Raw genomic sequence first — 15798 nt, 5'->3', positions numbered from 1 at the left:
AATTGGGAGGTTGATTAGATTTGTTTGGTTGATAAAAATGATTTTGTACTTTTAGTAAAGATTAAAATGCTGAAGAAAACTTTGTTGAATGTTTGCATCGACCATTTTATTTGATAAAGACATAAAGTTACTAATTTATTATTCAATCGACTTTGAACGATTAAGCTTTTCGTTTTATCTTTTTAAATAAATTGATAAACATATGACCATATTCCTTTTCTTTGTTATAATAGTACTTCCTCCGTCTCAATAGGTTATATGAGACCAAGAAAAAATGTAAAAATTAGTAAAGTTCAATGAAATGAAAAGTGGGTAAAATGGTGGGATCAATTTATATTTAATTATAGATATGTGATAGTGCAGTGAAGTAGTGGGTGTAATAGTGTTTATATTATTATAAAATGAAGATAGTGAGAGAAAGTAATTAGAGCAAGTCCAATGCAATTCTCTATTTTCAACTTCTAAAATATTATATATTAATGAATACCTAAAATATTAGGGATCAAAAAGCTATTTTGCTCCAACGGTGTTCCCTATTTGATTCCCTATATTTTAAATCTATATATACAACTCAAGGAGAGAGAAAGATTGCACTAATAAATAACAAAAAAATAAGAGGAGATATGAGCTGGTGATGACATGGAGCATACAGGGGGTTGCTTTTTCATCCCTCAAATAAGGGGTTGAACTTTCTCTCACCTAAAATTAATAGGGGATAGGGAGTTGCGTTGAGGAGCTCTTTTTGTTCTCAATCCTCAAATCTTGTCCATGTAGATCAAATATAGGTAAGGAATGGATGCATTGGAGTTGCTCTTAGTGTTTCAGTGTTTTATATTATTAAAAGTTATTATTTTAGGAATGTATAGAACTGATGAGACATCTCAAAAAGGAAACTGTATAGAAATGACTGGGACGAAGGGAGTAATAATTTAAGATATACTTTATATAAATGTTTGTTTATAAAATCTATCTCATCTATCTCAATAATAGTATCTGAATTCTCTTTTCTACATTGATTTCATTCTGCAAACTAATTGACCCCGCCCTTCAACTTAATTGCAAAAATGCCACTGCCCACCTCCCTACCCTACCTACATTTACATGCTTATGTGTTGAGAGCCTATCTTGACACCTGTACTACCAATTGTCTACCAATTGTCTAAAGCTTCAAACAGAAGCTTTATTTACAAATGACATGCAGAAGCTTCTCTCATTTGTTTCTTTCGGCAGCCATATCCACTCTTCATCCCTCTCCGTTCTTCTCGCGGTTCATAGATCATGTCCAAAGTATGTGAGAAGCTGCTACTTCCATCTTACATCTTCCATATCAAATTTTTTTACTTTGAGATTATTGCATACCTAAATTAATGTTCTATTTCTGGCAGGATGGTGATCAAAACCGTTTCCTGGCGTTTATTCACATTCACGGTATGCTACTTTCTTACTCAACTAAGAATTGAATGTTGTTATGCCTCTTTTTAGGTAATTTGTTGTCTGTTGATTTATTTGTAGGTTACAAAGCACTTAAAACGAAGAAAGACAGCTAGAAATGTTAAGAAAAACGACAGTTTTAGGAATACAGAGGCACACACTTTCTGTTCGGACAATTCCAAGGCACCAACTGTAACTGAATAACTACTCAGTTAAAATGTCCTTTCTTAAAAGAAATGACACTTGAAATTACTAATATAACTTTATCAATTAATCAACAATTCTTGCATCGATGAAATATATCACGTTTATGACTAGCGCTATAGATATATTAATGTATGTTTTCTGCAAATCCCAAATGAAAGCTTTATCCAGAAAATTGATCAGGATACTGACCCAACCAACCCAGACAAATTTTATAATCAGATTTCTTTCGAGTTCCAACTGTACATAATATAAATATATGCATGCATTGCTGAGCACGTTTAATTGTAAGATGATTTTTTATGCACAGGGAGTTTGTACGAAGTAGAGGGAGAACAAATCAAGCAAGCAGCTTGTTTACACATCCCAATGGAAAGGGATATAACGATACAGACAACACATAACTTTCTTGGCACTTGCCAGTTGCCGGTCTAATTAGTTACTTATGTTAGAAGCTCTTACCACCTCAGCTACTGATGCCAAAATCTTTTTTTTTTCTTTGCTAAAAACCGATTAAACAGAACTAAACAACTTGAGGTATGTTGGAGAAATCAGGACAGAGTTATCACAATCTTGAGGTTTGCCTCCAAGGGCATCCACCTTCAAAAGCATGCTCCAGAACATCTTCCATCCGCTTGGCAGGCAATATCTGACAAAATACATTTATTAACAAGGTATGCACAGTGGAAGTCTGTTACCATATTATTTAGGTCAGTCCACCAGAACCAAATATATGCAGAATAAAACATTACTCCCTCTGTCCCATTTAATTGTATACGTTTCTTTTCAACTGCTCGACACGCATTTCAATGCTCTTATAAAATATAGTTCCCTAACTTATTTTTGAGATTTTCTTTTTCTGAATAAAAATATAACATCCAAACTTTAATTCAGAAAAAAAAAATTTAAAAATAAATTACACAACTACATTTTATAGGAGCATTAAAGTCCGTGCCGCGTCCCCGTCCCCCAATGTATACTACTCAGGGGGACGGAGGGAGTACTATGTTTTACCATGTGTGTGTGTGTGTAAGTTAAAACATCAAATCTGTTGACTATTGTTATTCAGAAAATGACAAATTGTAAAATATTGACTTTAACTTCATGTCCAAAGCACTTCGAGTTGTGTGCAAACAGTCAAACAACCCTAAAATATGTTCAGAGGGAGTATATGCATTTCACAATACTTGTACAGCTCAACAAAGTTGTCCTCATTTGGCAACATTTTACATAGGGTAGAGCCTATGCACAAATCAGTTATTGACCATATGCTTGCCTGCCTGTGCCAGTCAGTATTTGATAAGACAGAACTATGCAAATGAATTTGACCATCAGGTTCATATAAGATGGAGATGTTTGTTGTATTTTACATCTAATCCAAAATATTTCTGAAGTCTATGCATGAAATAAGTGTACTGAAAACACATGTCTAGTACTATTAATTAGATGAGGAAACTATCTGAAAAGAATATATTTTTCACATAGAAAAGCAGTAGATAAACAGCCAAGCCAGCTAAAGAAGTTAATAACTACCTCCATGCTGGTCAAAACAGCTGATGGTACTTCAACTAAATCCTTTAGATTCCTCTCTGGCAGGATAACCCTTTTAATACCATAGCGATGTGCTGCCAAAACCTGTGCGTATAGCAAGGTTAAAATATAATCTCTGACAATTTTTAAAACATTTTACTGCATTTTTTTAATTCTAGACTTTATTTTAGGATACCAAATGGTTTTTTTGTTTTAAAATATTTGGAGAACCTAAAGAAATGATACAGATAGTTTCTATCATGGGAATCCACAGAAGGCAATAAGATAGTCTGTAAACAGAAACGGAGAATTCACCTTATCTTTAACACCACCAACAGGTAATACTAGACCTCGCAGTGTCATTTCCCCCGTCATTGCTGTGTCTGATCTTACCCTTGTATGACTAAACAGTGACACCAGTGCAGTGACAAGGGTCACACCTGCTGAGGGACCATCTTTAGGTATAGCACCAGCAGGAAAATGAATGTGAACATCCCGCCCATCCAGTAGATTTGTTTCCTTTGCAGCAGCCAACTTAAGGTCAGTGGCCCTTGCCCTTACCTGAATCAAGATTAACATCAGAAATCACCAAGGGGGCCTTTGGTTTGTGTCGGGGAAACAGAATGGAGTTCAGATAGGGAAATGAGGAGAAATGAAAGAATGTTCCTGAATTGTTTTACCTGTTTGGTTCTGATCCGGAGACGGAGTGAAATATTATGTGAATACCTTTATATCCGATTATTATGATATTATATAATTTCAAAACAATCAAATGTATTTATATTTACAACATAGTTTATTTACATTTCAATAAATTAATATAATTTATTATTTAACAAAATCCTTATATTTTTTTTGATTTAACATATAAATTACATTAAAGTTATTTTTTAAAACTAAATTGAAAATTATTTTTAGTTTTTAAAAATAATTTACATGTTAATTTAATTTTTAACAGTTTAAGATATGAATTATAGTAGAAGATTAAAAAGAGATTTGAGAAAGGAAAAGAAAAAGCTAGCGAGGGGTTAGGAATGGGCTAGGAGGGATATTACGTCAATCAAAAACTAAGGTCAAAGGGAATGACAATTTTTCTAAAACAAACACTAACAAAGGAAATGACTACAATTGTTCCCCTTCCCCTTCATCAACTACCCCCAACCAAACAACCCCTAAATTCCATGGGAATCAGATGCAAAACAACTTTGAACATAAGTTGACTAACAAAAATTTCTTTTTCATTTTCTGAGTAAAGCTTATAAGCTAACATGTAGTACCCATTCTTAAAAATCTTCAGTTGAGCAAGTATCGAACCCAAGACCTTAAACTTTGTTAATTGTACTATTTTGCATGAAATATTATAGTGACACTGCGTGTTGATTCTGCATTTCAACTATATTTACAACACATTGACAAGACATGCAAGTAGAGTATATAATCTTGATTAGCATTAATTTTAGTAGGAAACAATTATGTTCTGTCATTAAAAAGGTTTTACTTCATAACAGTAAAACCACTGTACCATATATAAATATGTACTTAATATAAAAAAATCAAATACTCCATCCCAAACTAATATGTAAACGACTTCAAGAAAAATAATGAAATGTCATGTATAGAACATAGTACTTGCAAAGAATTTATTAATTAGTCTTATAGACGTCCCCTTCTAAAGAAATCAATCAACCAAAATTTCAGATAAGACTTGGTTGTACTGTTCTTGGAATAAAATAGCTTATAATTTATAATTTCAGACAGATTTTACTTTGTAATAATGTAGATATTTCAATATGCATTTGCTTGGAATTAAAAAAAACAACAAAATATATACCCAAGTCAGTGCTATCTGCGCAGATTCTTTAATAACATCACCAAGTTGACCAGTAAGATGTAGGTCGCCCTTCCCCGCCATTGATGTAGCCTCCACAAATTGAACCTCTCCTCCGAACGCAGTCCACACCAGTCCAACTGATATTCCAGGTGCGGCAACCCGCTCTGCAGTTTCTTTGTCATCAAACCGTGGAGGCTGCATCAAAGCATAAGCAAAATAAAAACTTGATCTGCTAGGCATAAAGTAACACGCAACATAGATAGGTATGCAAGTACATATTAGGGTTAAGTGGATAAGCCTTCAACAATGCTTAGCAACAAAGAGATATATGTTCAACAATCAAGTATAGTTGTGTTGGCTCTTCTCTCTTCTCTGTATAATTTATATTTTGTATATGCAGACTTGTCCTAAACACCTTAACAAGGTAGCGGCAAATGACTTGAATAGTAAATATGATAATATATTACCCCTAATACTTTTTCCAGCATAGACTCATCAACTATCAAAGGTGAATTGATTCTGAAGTCGCTTGAAATCTCATGATTGTCCCCCATTGAAATTACTTCCATTTCTACCTCCGCGCTTTCCCCAAGTCTACTTTCCAGCAATGGAGAAGAAATTTGGTGCACATCTTTTTTAAGAGGAAGAACATGCTCTTGCTCTGCTACTCTTACTGCGGCTGCACGAGCAAGAGACGCTAGATTCCTTTCCAGATTCCTAACACCAGCCTCTCTTGTGTATCTTTCAATAATGAGTTTCATCATAGCCTACCACATCAAGACACAATTACAAATAGTATGAATGTAAGTTGAGCAAATATGTTTTTAGAACTTTAAGATACACGTTTTGCTTTCAAAATCAAAAAATAAACATATATACCGAGACAATGACTCCCCTACTCTTGGAGAAGTTACAATAACTAAATTAGATATCGTTAATCTCTAGATTGCTCCTAGTTGTGTTTATTTTTATGTATAATAAAAATTGTAGGGGACAAAAGGACCACAGCAAACAAAGCATAGAAACTTCCATACCATAATGGTCTAACTTCCATACCATAATGGTCATTAGCTTATGTCTTATTTTTTACCATCTTGGAAAGAGAATAACCTGTCATGCTCAATGCTGTCACAGTGTCACTTTAACCCCACCCAGTAAAGTAATGGTTACACATATTTTATGTTTTGCTCTAACATTTTCTTGCAAGTAGGCAGCCTCTTGATATCTGTTTTAAAAAGATTATACAATATGAACAGCAAAATAATATACAGACCACCTCCTTGTGAAATCTAGGATGCTTGCTCAGTAGGGAATAATAATGCCTATTTAACTAAGTCAATGATAGGAAGAATTCCAAATCAGATTTTTATGAAATTGTACCAGCAAAACTGAAGTTATTACTATCTGGTAGGAGGGGAAGATGATAATCTTTTCATCTGTCAAGCCAGAAGTAAATAATGCTTTTTAAATGAGAACCCCAGCGACCATATTAATACAATGTAGCCTGGAACTATCTTAAACGAAATTGGTTTAAAATTTAAGTTATACAGCCAGAAAGAGTACACAAAGGGTGACCTGCTTCATGCTTAAAAGGATTAACAGGAACCTTTCGATTGATCACAATATGTAGTACTTTATTAAGATACTGTGCAACTTGCTAATTATGAACATAAGCATACAAAGATCAATACCTCCGGAATTTTAAGGAAATTAGAACTCAAGCCATGCTGATCCAGAACTCTTGGAATTAAGTGCCGCATCGCAATTCTAAGCTTTTCTTCGGGAGTATAACCAGGCAGTTCAATGACTTCCATCCTGTCTAGGAGAGGTGGAGGAATAGGTTGTGCTTTATTTGCAGTTGCCACAAAGATGACCTTCGAAAGGTCATAAGGAACATTCAAATAGCTAAAAGAGTAAAAGTTGAATTAAGGAACAACTTTGAGGACTCTGCATGACAAAAGCTGGTGTACATGTCCTCAATTCTTGTGTAACTATTCAATGGACACATAAATGTACTGTACAGCTAACTGCTAAATGATAACTAACAAACATTATTCCTGGCACTACAAAAGATCTCAGACTAGTGATCAGAAATTCTGAGTTGTACCAAAAAAGGATATATGCACTTATTGGCAAAATAAGATAAAGGAAAACAATAACTGTTATTGACAGATTGTCTGTATCTAAATCCATCAGAAATCAGTAGAGAGTGATGACCCAAAAGAACCAAATGGCTTCCAAGTAAAAAGTGCACACAACTTTCAATTTATTCTGTAGCCCCTAATATAAATTAAGTTACAACTGTTTGAACAGATATCCTACAACTTGGTGATCAAGTACATTCTTCTATACAATTTATCCCAACTAATAACCACCACCTAATAATTATCTAATTAAATATGTAATAATGGAACATATTTTCTGTTCTAAGTAATGCTTCAACCATATAAATTGCAATTGATTTTGATAGAAAATCAATGTAAAATAATCAACAATTAACTCCTTAATTGCATGCTTTGCATCAGGAACAATAAAAAAAATGCAGGAATCTACAAATTTAACTCTAGCTCTTCAGTTCCAGTAGATGGACCAACTGAGGTTCGGTGTGTTGGACATTGATATATAGTTCAATATACATATTATATAGTAACTCTGTCTTACCCGGGACACTAATTGAAGTTTCCAATATAAATACGTGTTTGCAAGTGTCAAACTCTGCAATATTTTGAAGTTTTTTGATTTTGGCCCAAAACGAAGTCTCAGGTGTGTATACCCATGTGAGGGTGCTGAGTATTAAAGACGAGTACTCAAAGTGAAATAAAGACCATAAATAACATTGTATGTTTTAACATATTAAATCCAGAAAGATCAGTGAGAAGATAGGATACTGATCATTAAATGTCTTGTTCTGTTCAGGGTCGAGAACTTCCAGTAGAGCCGAGGCTGGATCACCACGAACATCAGAGCCAGTCTTGTCAATCTCATCGAGGAGCATAACAGGATTGCAAACTGCTACTTTCTGAAGGTTAAGAAATAACAATTTAGAATCCAAGCTAGGGTAATTGATGGAAGCCAGCAAAACAAATTTAACAAAATACTTGGCGTGTGCGGATACAAAAATCAGTTTCATTTCTAAAATTTTGTCAAGACGTAACCTTCAATCCATCAATGAGACGTCCGGGCATGCTTCCAATGTATGTCCTTCTATGTCCTCTAATATCAGCTTCATCTTTAACTCCCCCGAGAGAGATGCGTACGAATTTCCTGCCTAGAGCAGACGCAATAGATGATGCCAAGGATGTCTTTCCAACACCTGGGGGACCAACAAAGCACAATACTGGGCCTCTTGCATCTGGTTTAAGCTGCAGCGAATAATCAGATTAAAGGAGAGAGATGTAATAAAACGAGGAGAATTACAACAGAAAGCACTTTGAAACAACAAATAAGAAGCTTTCCAACCTTACGAACAGCCAAATATTCGATTATCCGTTGCTTGACCTTGACCAGACCATAATGATCATTATCAAGACGCTCTTTTGCAGCCTTTAAGTCCAATTCATGTTCTTCACTGGCCGTCTGCCAGGGTAAATCAGCAAGAAGTTCCAAGTAAACCCGAGAGCTATTATATCCAGGTTGCTGGGGTTGCATTTTCTTCAGTCGCCTAGAATAATTTTTTCAATATAGGTCAAAGATAAAAATCTCGACTGATACCAGTTACTTATGTGTTATAAATACACTAGGGCATGACTTGGACTGTTGATGAGAATGGGCCTGAGAATAATTTGGAATCACCTATTTCAACCAATCAAAGCCTGCGACCAAATACTGTTACATGGGAATGAGATTCCAATTCCCGTTAAGCGGGTTAAATCCAAAAAACCAAACAATACCTAGCTTCATGGGTGACGAGTGAGATTTGCAGTACAGTATGGCATTAAATATTTTTGACATATCCAATTATGTGCATATATTTTTAAAAAAGAACTCACTAAGCATATTTTTAAATTACTTTCTCTAAAACAGGCACACAGACAGACCACTAATAAGCAACGAATTTGATGAGATTCAAAAGTAACATAATATTTTCACGTATAAAAAACAGATACAATTAAAAAAATATAATCTTCCACAGACAAATGCCATCTCAAGAATATATGTACCTTAGTTCCCTCTGAGCATGCTTCCAGATATTTGCAGGCATTCCTGCACTTTGCATTTTCTTTTCGAGGGCAGACACATCATCCTCATCATCATCATTGTCACCAAGCTCCTCTTTGATAGCCCTCATCTAGAGTATGTCAGAAACAATGATTAAAGAAAGAAAAAAATAGTGAAGGAAAAGATCAACCATCAACCCAGTGCAAGAAACTGTCAAATTCTTAAGAGTCTGATTCACATAACTATATATATGAATGACATAGCGAAAGACTAGAGAACGTAGTAACTAAAGCCATGATGGCGTTAGGACTTTAAATTAATCATTAAATATTTTGAGGTTATTATGGCAACTGAGAAGTTGCTTAATGCATGAAACTAAGTTTTACATGCAAGAAAAGGAAGCCATGAGATTCATACTTCAGTCATTGCATGAGTCTGGCTTTTAACTTGTTAACCCCAAAAAAAATGAAAATTGCAAGCCCACAAATTTGCAGTTTAAAGAGTATCCTTAATCTTCCTCATACATGGTAGGAATTTAGCTAAAATTCAATTGTCTCTGGAACTGTTATTAATATTATTTGGGCTTTATATGACTCATATCAAATGCTAGTTATTATGACTTAGGGGCCTACTTCCTTGGAGTTTATTTTTGGAGTTTCAGTAAAACAAAAACAGATGCAACTCATGTAAGCTTACAGCACATTAACATAAGGATAAGTATTTAACACAATTCAATTACAATCAATTTATGTAACTCATCTGCATGTTAGGGATCCAGTACTACATCATCTGCTGGTGCTTCACTGATTATAACATTTGATCTCCAATTTTCCAAATCATTACTTTGCATCTAATAAAGGTACTGAAGATCTAGTAGTAAGACAAAAACCTGCTGACGCAGAAGGAATTCTTTCTGTGATTTAGATAACTGTCCCTCAACCTTTTGTGTAATCTTCTCTGCTACACGAATCGACTGAAAAGGTAAAAGAAATTGACTAAGCCATATAGGCCCGATATATGGAAATTCAATTATTCATTCTGCGTGCTATATCTATATATTACCTGCAAATGCCGATTAACTAATTCAGTAGCTTTTGAAAGTCGAACTTTCACATCAACCGAGTCTAACATAGAAAGCTGTTCTTCAAAGCTTATCTCGAAACTAGCAACAAATATATCTGCCAGCTTGTGCACTGGAACCGTCTCCAAAAGAACTTTTGTCCTCCCTCCAGTTTTTTGTTTCTACGAAAATTTAAACAACTAAGAGATCAGACCTATTTTGCAACCGAAACAAGAGAGTCCAAGTATCACAGAATAAGACAAGGATAAAATTATAAACATATTAGTAGTCATTTATATTTGCATATTTATTGAACACATGATTTTTAACATAAAGCTTTGTAATTTAATTCTAAACTCCAAAGCATCAAGCTTCAGCATAAGAGTAGCTACCTCCACGCATATCAAATTTTCTGCTAAAGGAACTATGATTAGTTGGCACAACGCTTAATTTGACAGAATAAAAAAAACAAAACAAAAGAATATCGAACAATTAGACGTCTTTAGATATCGTAATCAGAAAATGAGACCCAGAAATCGAAGCAGATCACAAGCAGAGATTCAAGGCAAATGGAATTTGTTATAAAAAGAGTTTATAACCCTGGAACAATTGTTAATCTTCTGCAGAACCCTAATTAAACGACACACCGCGCATTTTAAAGCAGAATATAAAGGAAGCGAGATGGAAAGGTGAAAGGTGGCAAGTAACTGTGCAGTTCTGTCTGCTTTAATAAAGAACATAGGAACATACTACTTTTTATATACTAATAGGTAACTACATTTTCTATGAAGAATAATATCTTTTTTTAAATCCAACAAACAAGGTTCCACTTTTACCTGCTCAAGAACAGAGATAAGGTCCATCGCAGAAGCTTTGAACTGGAGGGACAGTGCTATGAAATCTGGATCTTGCTCTACTAGCTCCATCTCTAGTTATAATAAGAGTAACAGTATAACTGAGTCATCAGAGATGAGAGACAATATAATGCAGTGTCGTTAATACAAAATTACCATGAGCACTATATAATTAGGTACTGAGAACAGAAATAAGGTTAGATCATAGGTGACCTCATATAAAATGTCAAGTACGACTGAGGTTTCCAGGTTCCTATTTTAACTCTTTTGTGTTTGTTTGGTCTCACCAATAAAAACTAAACCAAGTCTAAAATACATATGGTGCTTTTAGGAGCACTATAACGCTTGACCTCGATATATTTATGATTCTAGGTGTTCCCTATTTTAGTGCAATCAATAATTGAATTTTCAGTTTTCTGTAACATAGTTGGTTTTTCCTCTATCCTGGAGTAGAAATAGCTACCAGAAACTAGCTTTTATTCTTTCGTTTTATATTTCATAAAAACATGTAGTACATTTGGAGGGCCCAAAACAGTTAAGTATGCAACAATACAGCGAAGTGTGCAAGTCTAATTCTGACCACCACCTTCCCCTATACTTTATCAACTATCAAAAAAGATACTGAAGGACAACAAAAATTTGGTACCTAAATATATAAGACCTGAAAAAGAGCGCATAGTGATTGGCATATAGACAATAGAAAGAACATAAGACTGACATATAAAGAATAGATAGAAGTACATAAGATTTACCAGGCTTTGTCATATCCAGAGAAGTAATCCGTGCAGTATAATAAGTCCCCCTTGTACTAAGTTCCTGAACATTGAATCTACACAATCCTTCAAGAACAACAATGTATGTGACTCGTCCACTTGGTTTCTCCACTCCCCTGGAGAGATGTAAAGCTCGAGCTGCAACTCCCCTAATGAAATTTTAAAGCAAAAATCGTCCACTCAATGCACAAAGATGATGCAAATTGGCTTAAAAATGCGATAATACAATAAAAATGTGATAATCATTAAGAATAGCAATTTAGTCCCAGATTCATGATCTCTTAAAACAGGCAGCGAACTAGCTCCAAATAATCATCAAAGAATTCATACCTAGTATGCCATTGAATAACTTCCTGCTGATTTTTTCCATCAATCTTCTGAGCATCTGACGCACCAACTTGAGTTTTGGGATTCCGATCTCCTATCTCAGGCCCTAGTCCTGTACGTTGGTCAGAAAATTATCAATAAGTCTGTTAAACTCCTTTGGGTGCACTAGAAAAGCTACGATCATCACCTGATGATAACACAGCAGGCCCTACCGACGTTGCTTCAGCAGCATCACGCACAGGCAAAATCCCGATCAATCCCTTCTCTTCCTTCTGCCACAGTTCTTGTTCCACCAATTTGACACTATATCGAATTAGCAAAATTCAAATTGCACACAATTACAAACTTCGCAATAATCAGTAACAGTAACCACACAAACAATTTTAAACAACTTATCATCATCATATTCATCTGCCTCGAAATAAAATTTTAAAAAAAATCCTGTTAGCATGCAACTCAAGCATAAGCAGCAATCAAATTAGGTATCTACATACATGAATTTCCCTAAATCCACAGTGTACGAATTTCGAGGCAGTCAACAAAAAACTTTATTCAATCATCAAAAAATAAAAGTTCAAATAATTAAAAAAAATCACCTGCTAGGAGAAGTGCATCGAATTCGAATAATAGCGCCCGGCAATAAGACTTTGTTTCTGAAGGGGAGGATACCGAGTCGACTCGGAAGCTCAACCGATTCACCCATGTGTATAAATTAAATATGTGTTAGAGTTTGTTAGTGGAAGATATTTATATGTATTTTTGTGTGTGTGGGTGAAGCATGGAAGTAGTGAAGCTTTGGGTGTATCTATAATCTATCTCTATATAGGAGGTTTTAATCGAGAGAGAGAGAGAGAGATAAGAATGAGATTATATATTTTATTATTATTAATCAGGTGGCGAGCATTCTCAGCTGCCGCTTCCTCCCTTCGCTTCCTACCGTTTTATTTATTTTTTATTCATGCTGTCTAATTCATGTTATCTGCAACCAAATATGAGGCGATTGAATATAAGGATTATTTTTATTTAAGCTTTTGTCTCCAGTTTTATGAAATATTGAAATATATATTTAATATTATATGTTAATATTATATATAATTTCATAAAAAAAATTAAACATATTTATAGATCACTTAATCGTGAAGCATTTTAGTCCATTATAGTATATAATCTCGGGATCATTATTTCATTTATTTAAGTTATCGGTTCTAAATATATTATAATTATCAGAAATTTGGTTAAACTTTTTCATTCATTCTTGAATTATATATTCAATATATAATCTTAAAGAATAAATAAATGAAAATTATATAAAAATGAGAGGCAAAGCAAATCAAAAGGCAATTTTTTCCCTTTGTGTTAACTCTAGCTATTCTACTCAAACACAAAAAAATGTCTTCACGTAACTTATGGATGATATTATCATCTCTCCGATTCTTTATTGTTTCTTTTCAAAAACATGCTTTTATTTTTTACATTTTGAAATTTCACACATAATAAATTTTTATAATATAAATATTAATTTAATCTATTATTTTCATCAACTTTTCTCAATCTATTTCATAAATATCAAATAATTGTTACGTAGAAAAAAATATCAAATAATTGTTAATGACTTTTATATACATAGGTCATTGCTCAAAAAAAACATTTTTAAAAGAAAGAACGTTTTAGAATCGAATATAGAATATCTTCCAGAATTTGAATTAATAACTAATTTTAAGCTGATTAACCTTTTATTATGAATATAAATAATATCCAACATGTTTAACAATAAATATTGATTAAAAACAACATGATTTTATGTAAAATTAATCATGTTATATATATATATAGGCAATTGTTCAAATACAAACCACAAAAATAAAAACTAAAATACAAACCAAGAGAAACTATACCTAAAAATTGTTCAAATACAAACCACTAAAATAAAAACTAAAATACAAACAAAGAGAAACTATACCTAAACGACATCACCGAACCCCTATATTTAATCACCCACCCCCTATATGTCATCACCCACCTAGGGCCTACCCTCGCCCCCACTCAATCCACTCCGGACCCGCTAGAGCCTCGACAAGGTTTCGCAGGCTCCAGACAGTCTTAAGAGCCAAACCTTGGCCCCACCATGATCCCACTAGGCCTCATCCCGACCCTACGAGGCCCCACTTAGACCCCGTCTAGGCCCATCTCGGGATCCATCCCCGGTCCCAAATCCCGCATCATTCTACTTAATCACATTGGATTCTATTTAGTTTCTACTCCAATACAAACTACTAGAATAGAAACTATGCGATTAAGTAGAATGATGCGGGTTTTGGGACTGGGGATGGGCCTAGACGGGGTCTAAGTGGGGCCTCGTAGTTCCGGGTCGGGGCCTAGTGGGACCATAGTGGGGCCAAGTTTTGGCTCCTAAGGCTGTCCGGAGCCTGTCCAGGGTTTGTGAGGAACTTGGCAAAGCCCTAGCGGGCCCGGGGTGGATTGAGTGGGGGTGAGGGTGGACCCTAGGTGGGTGATGACATATAGGTGGTGGGTGAGGTCATTTAGGTATAGTTTCTCTTGGTTTCTATTTGAGCAATTGTTTATATATATAACTGTTCACCAACCATGGTTGGATAACTTAGTTTATCCAACCAACTCATCTATAACCGTTCAAACAAGCAATCAACGACCAAGATTAATTGGACATACGCTATATAATAGAGCGTATACGTAGTATAAAACAGCGTATATGTTGTATTATATAGCACAAGTCCAGTTTGTTTTTTCCTCATCTTTTGCTCTTAAGCGCTCACGCTATATAATATAGCTCCCTCAAACAGATACGCTATATTATATGTCTGTCCAAAGAATAGCTCCCAAATCGGCTCAAAACAAGACCCACGCTTTTTATCCACCATTTCTAGAGTTTACAAACCCAACACACATAATACACAAAAAAATTTCAACACAAATCTTAAAATTTGGGAGTTTAAAACTTGGAATTTAAAGCTTGGAGTTAAAAAAAGCTTGGATTTTAAAGCTTGGAGTTAAAAAAGTTGGAGTTTAAAGCTTAGAGTTTGAAGTTTGAAATTTGGAGTTTAAATTCTTGTATCAAGGTTAGTTTTCTATTCATCATATAGCATCTTACATTTTTTCATAGTTTCTAGTCCCCTAGTAAGCCTATTACACCTATCATACTTAGAACTGAAACTGAAGAAGAGAATGATGTTGTTGGAACGCCCCCAATAGCAGATGTTTATGATAATGATGATGATATGGTTGAGGAGGTTGGTGATGATGTTGGGGATGATGTGGTCGAGGATGATGTTGGGGATGATGTGGTCGAGGATGTTGGGGATGATTAACGAGAGGATGTTGGTGATGATTGTGGTGAGAATTTTGATAGTTTGAATGATATTTGTTCTTGTGTTGGTCAATTGTTTGGTAGCTTAGATGAGGCGGAAATGTTTTACAGAGATTATGGTAGACGAGTTGGTTTTGAGGTGATAATTAGAACTACACACATGCGTTTTAAAGCTAAAAAAAATTTGTTCGTGTTTATATATATGTCGAAAAGGTGGTCATATAGTATCCAAGTCATTGGACGAAAATGTTGAAGCTAATGCTCAAAAAAAAAAGAGAAATGGATAT

At 34.5% G+C, this 15798-nt stretch overlaps 1 protein-coding gene across 1 annotated transcript; it reads right to left on the bottom strand.

Moving 5' to 3' along the window:
* Nucleotides 1-1790: 1790 nt before the first annotated feature.
* LOC108209186 (lon protease homolog 2, peroxisomal) lies at nt 1791-13111 on the bottom strand. The gene is made up of 17 exons (XM_017379969.2): nt 12765-13111; nt 12356-12471; nt 12172-12280; nt 11821-11990; nt 11051-11142; nt 10217-10396; nt 10044-10127; nt 9157-9284; nt 8456-8657; nt 8152-8358; nt 7885-8015; nt 6688-6901; nt 5464-5763; nt 4997-5191; nt 3481-3726; nt 3169-3270; nt 1791-2284 (listed from the first exon to the last, which is right to left on the bottom strand). The coding sequence occupies exons 1-17, from the start codon at nt 12869-12871 to the stop codon at nt 2201-2203; spliced, it is 2667 nt and encodes an 888-aa protein (XP_017235458.1). The 5' UTR covers nt 12872-13111; the 3' UTR covers nt 1791-2200.
* Nucleotides 13112-15798: the final 2687 nt, after the last annotated feature.

The sequence above is a fragment of the Daucus carota genome, chromosome 2 (genome assembly GCF_001625215.2).
Source record: "Daucus carota subsp. sativus chromosome 2, DH1 v3.0, whole genome shotgun sequence".
In the NCBI taxonomy this organism is placed as follows: Eukaryota; Viridiplantae; Streptophyta; class Magnoliopsida; order Apiales; family Apiaceae; genus Daucus; species Daucus carota.
Note: the sequence above shows the minus strand (reverse complement) of the source record. Positions and strands in the feature narration are given on the sequence as shown.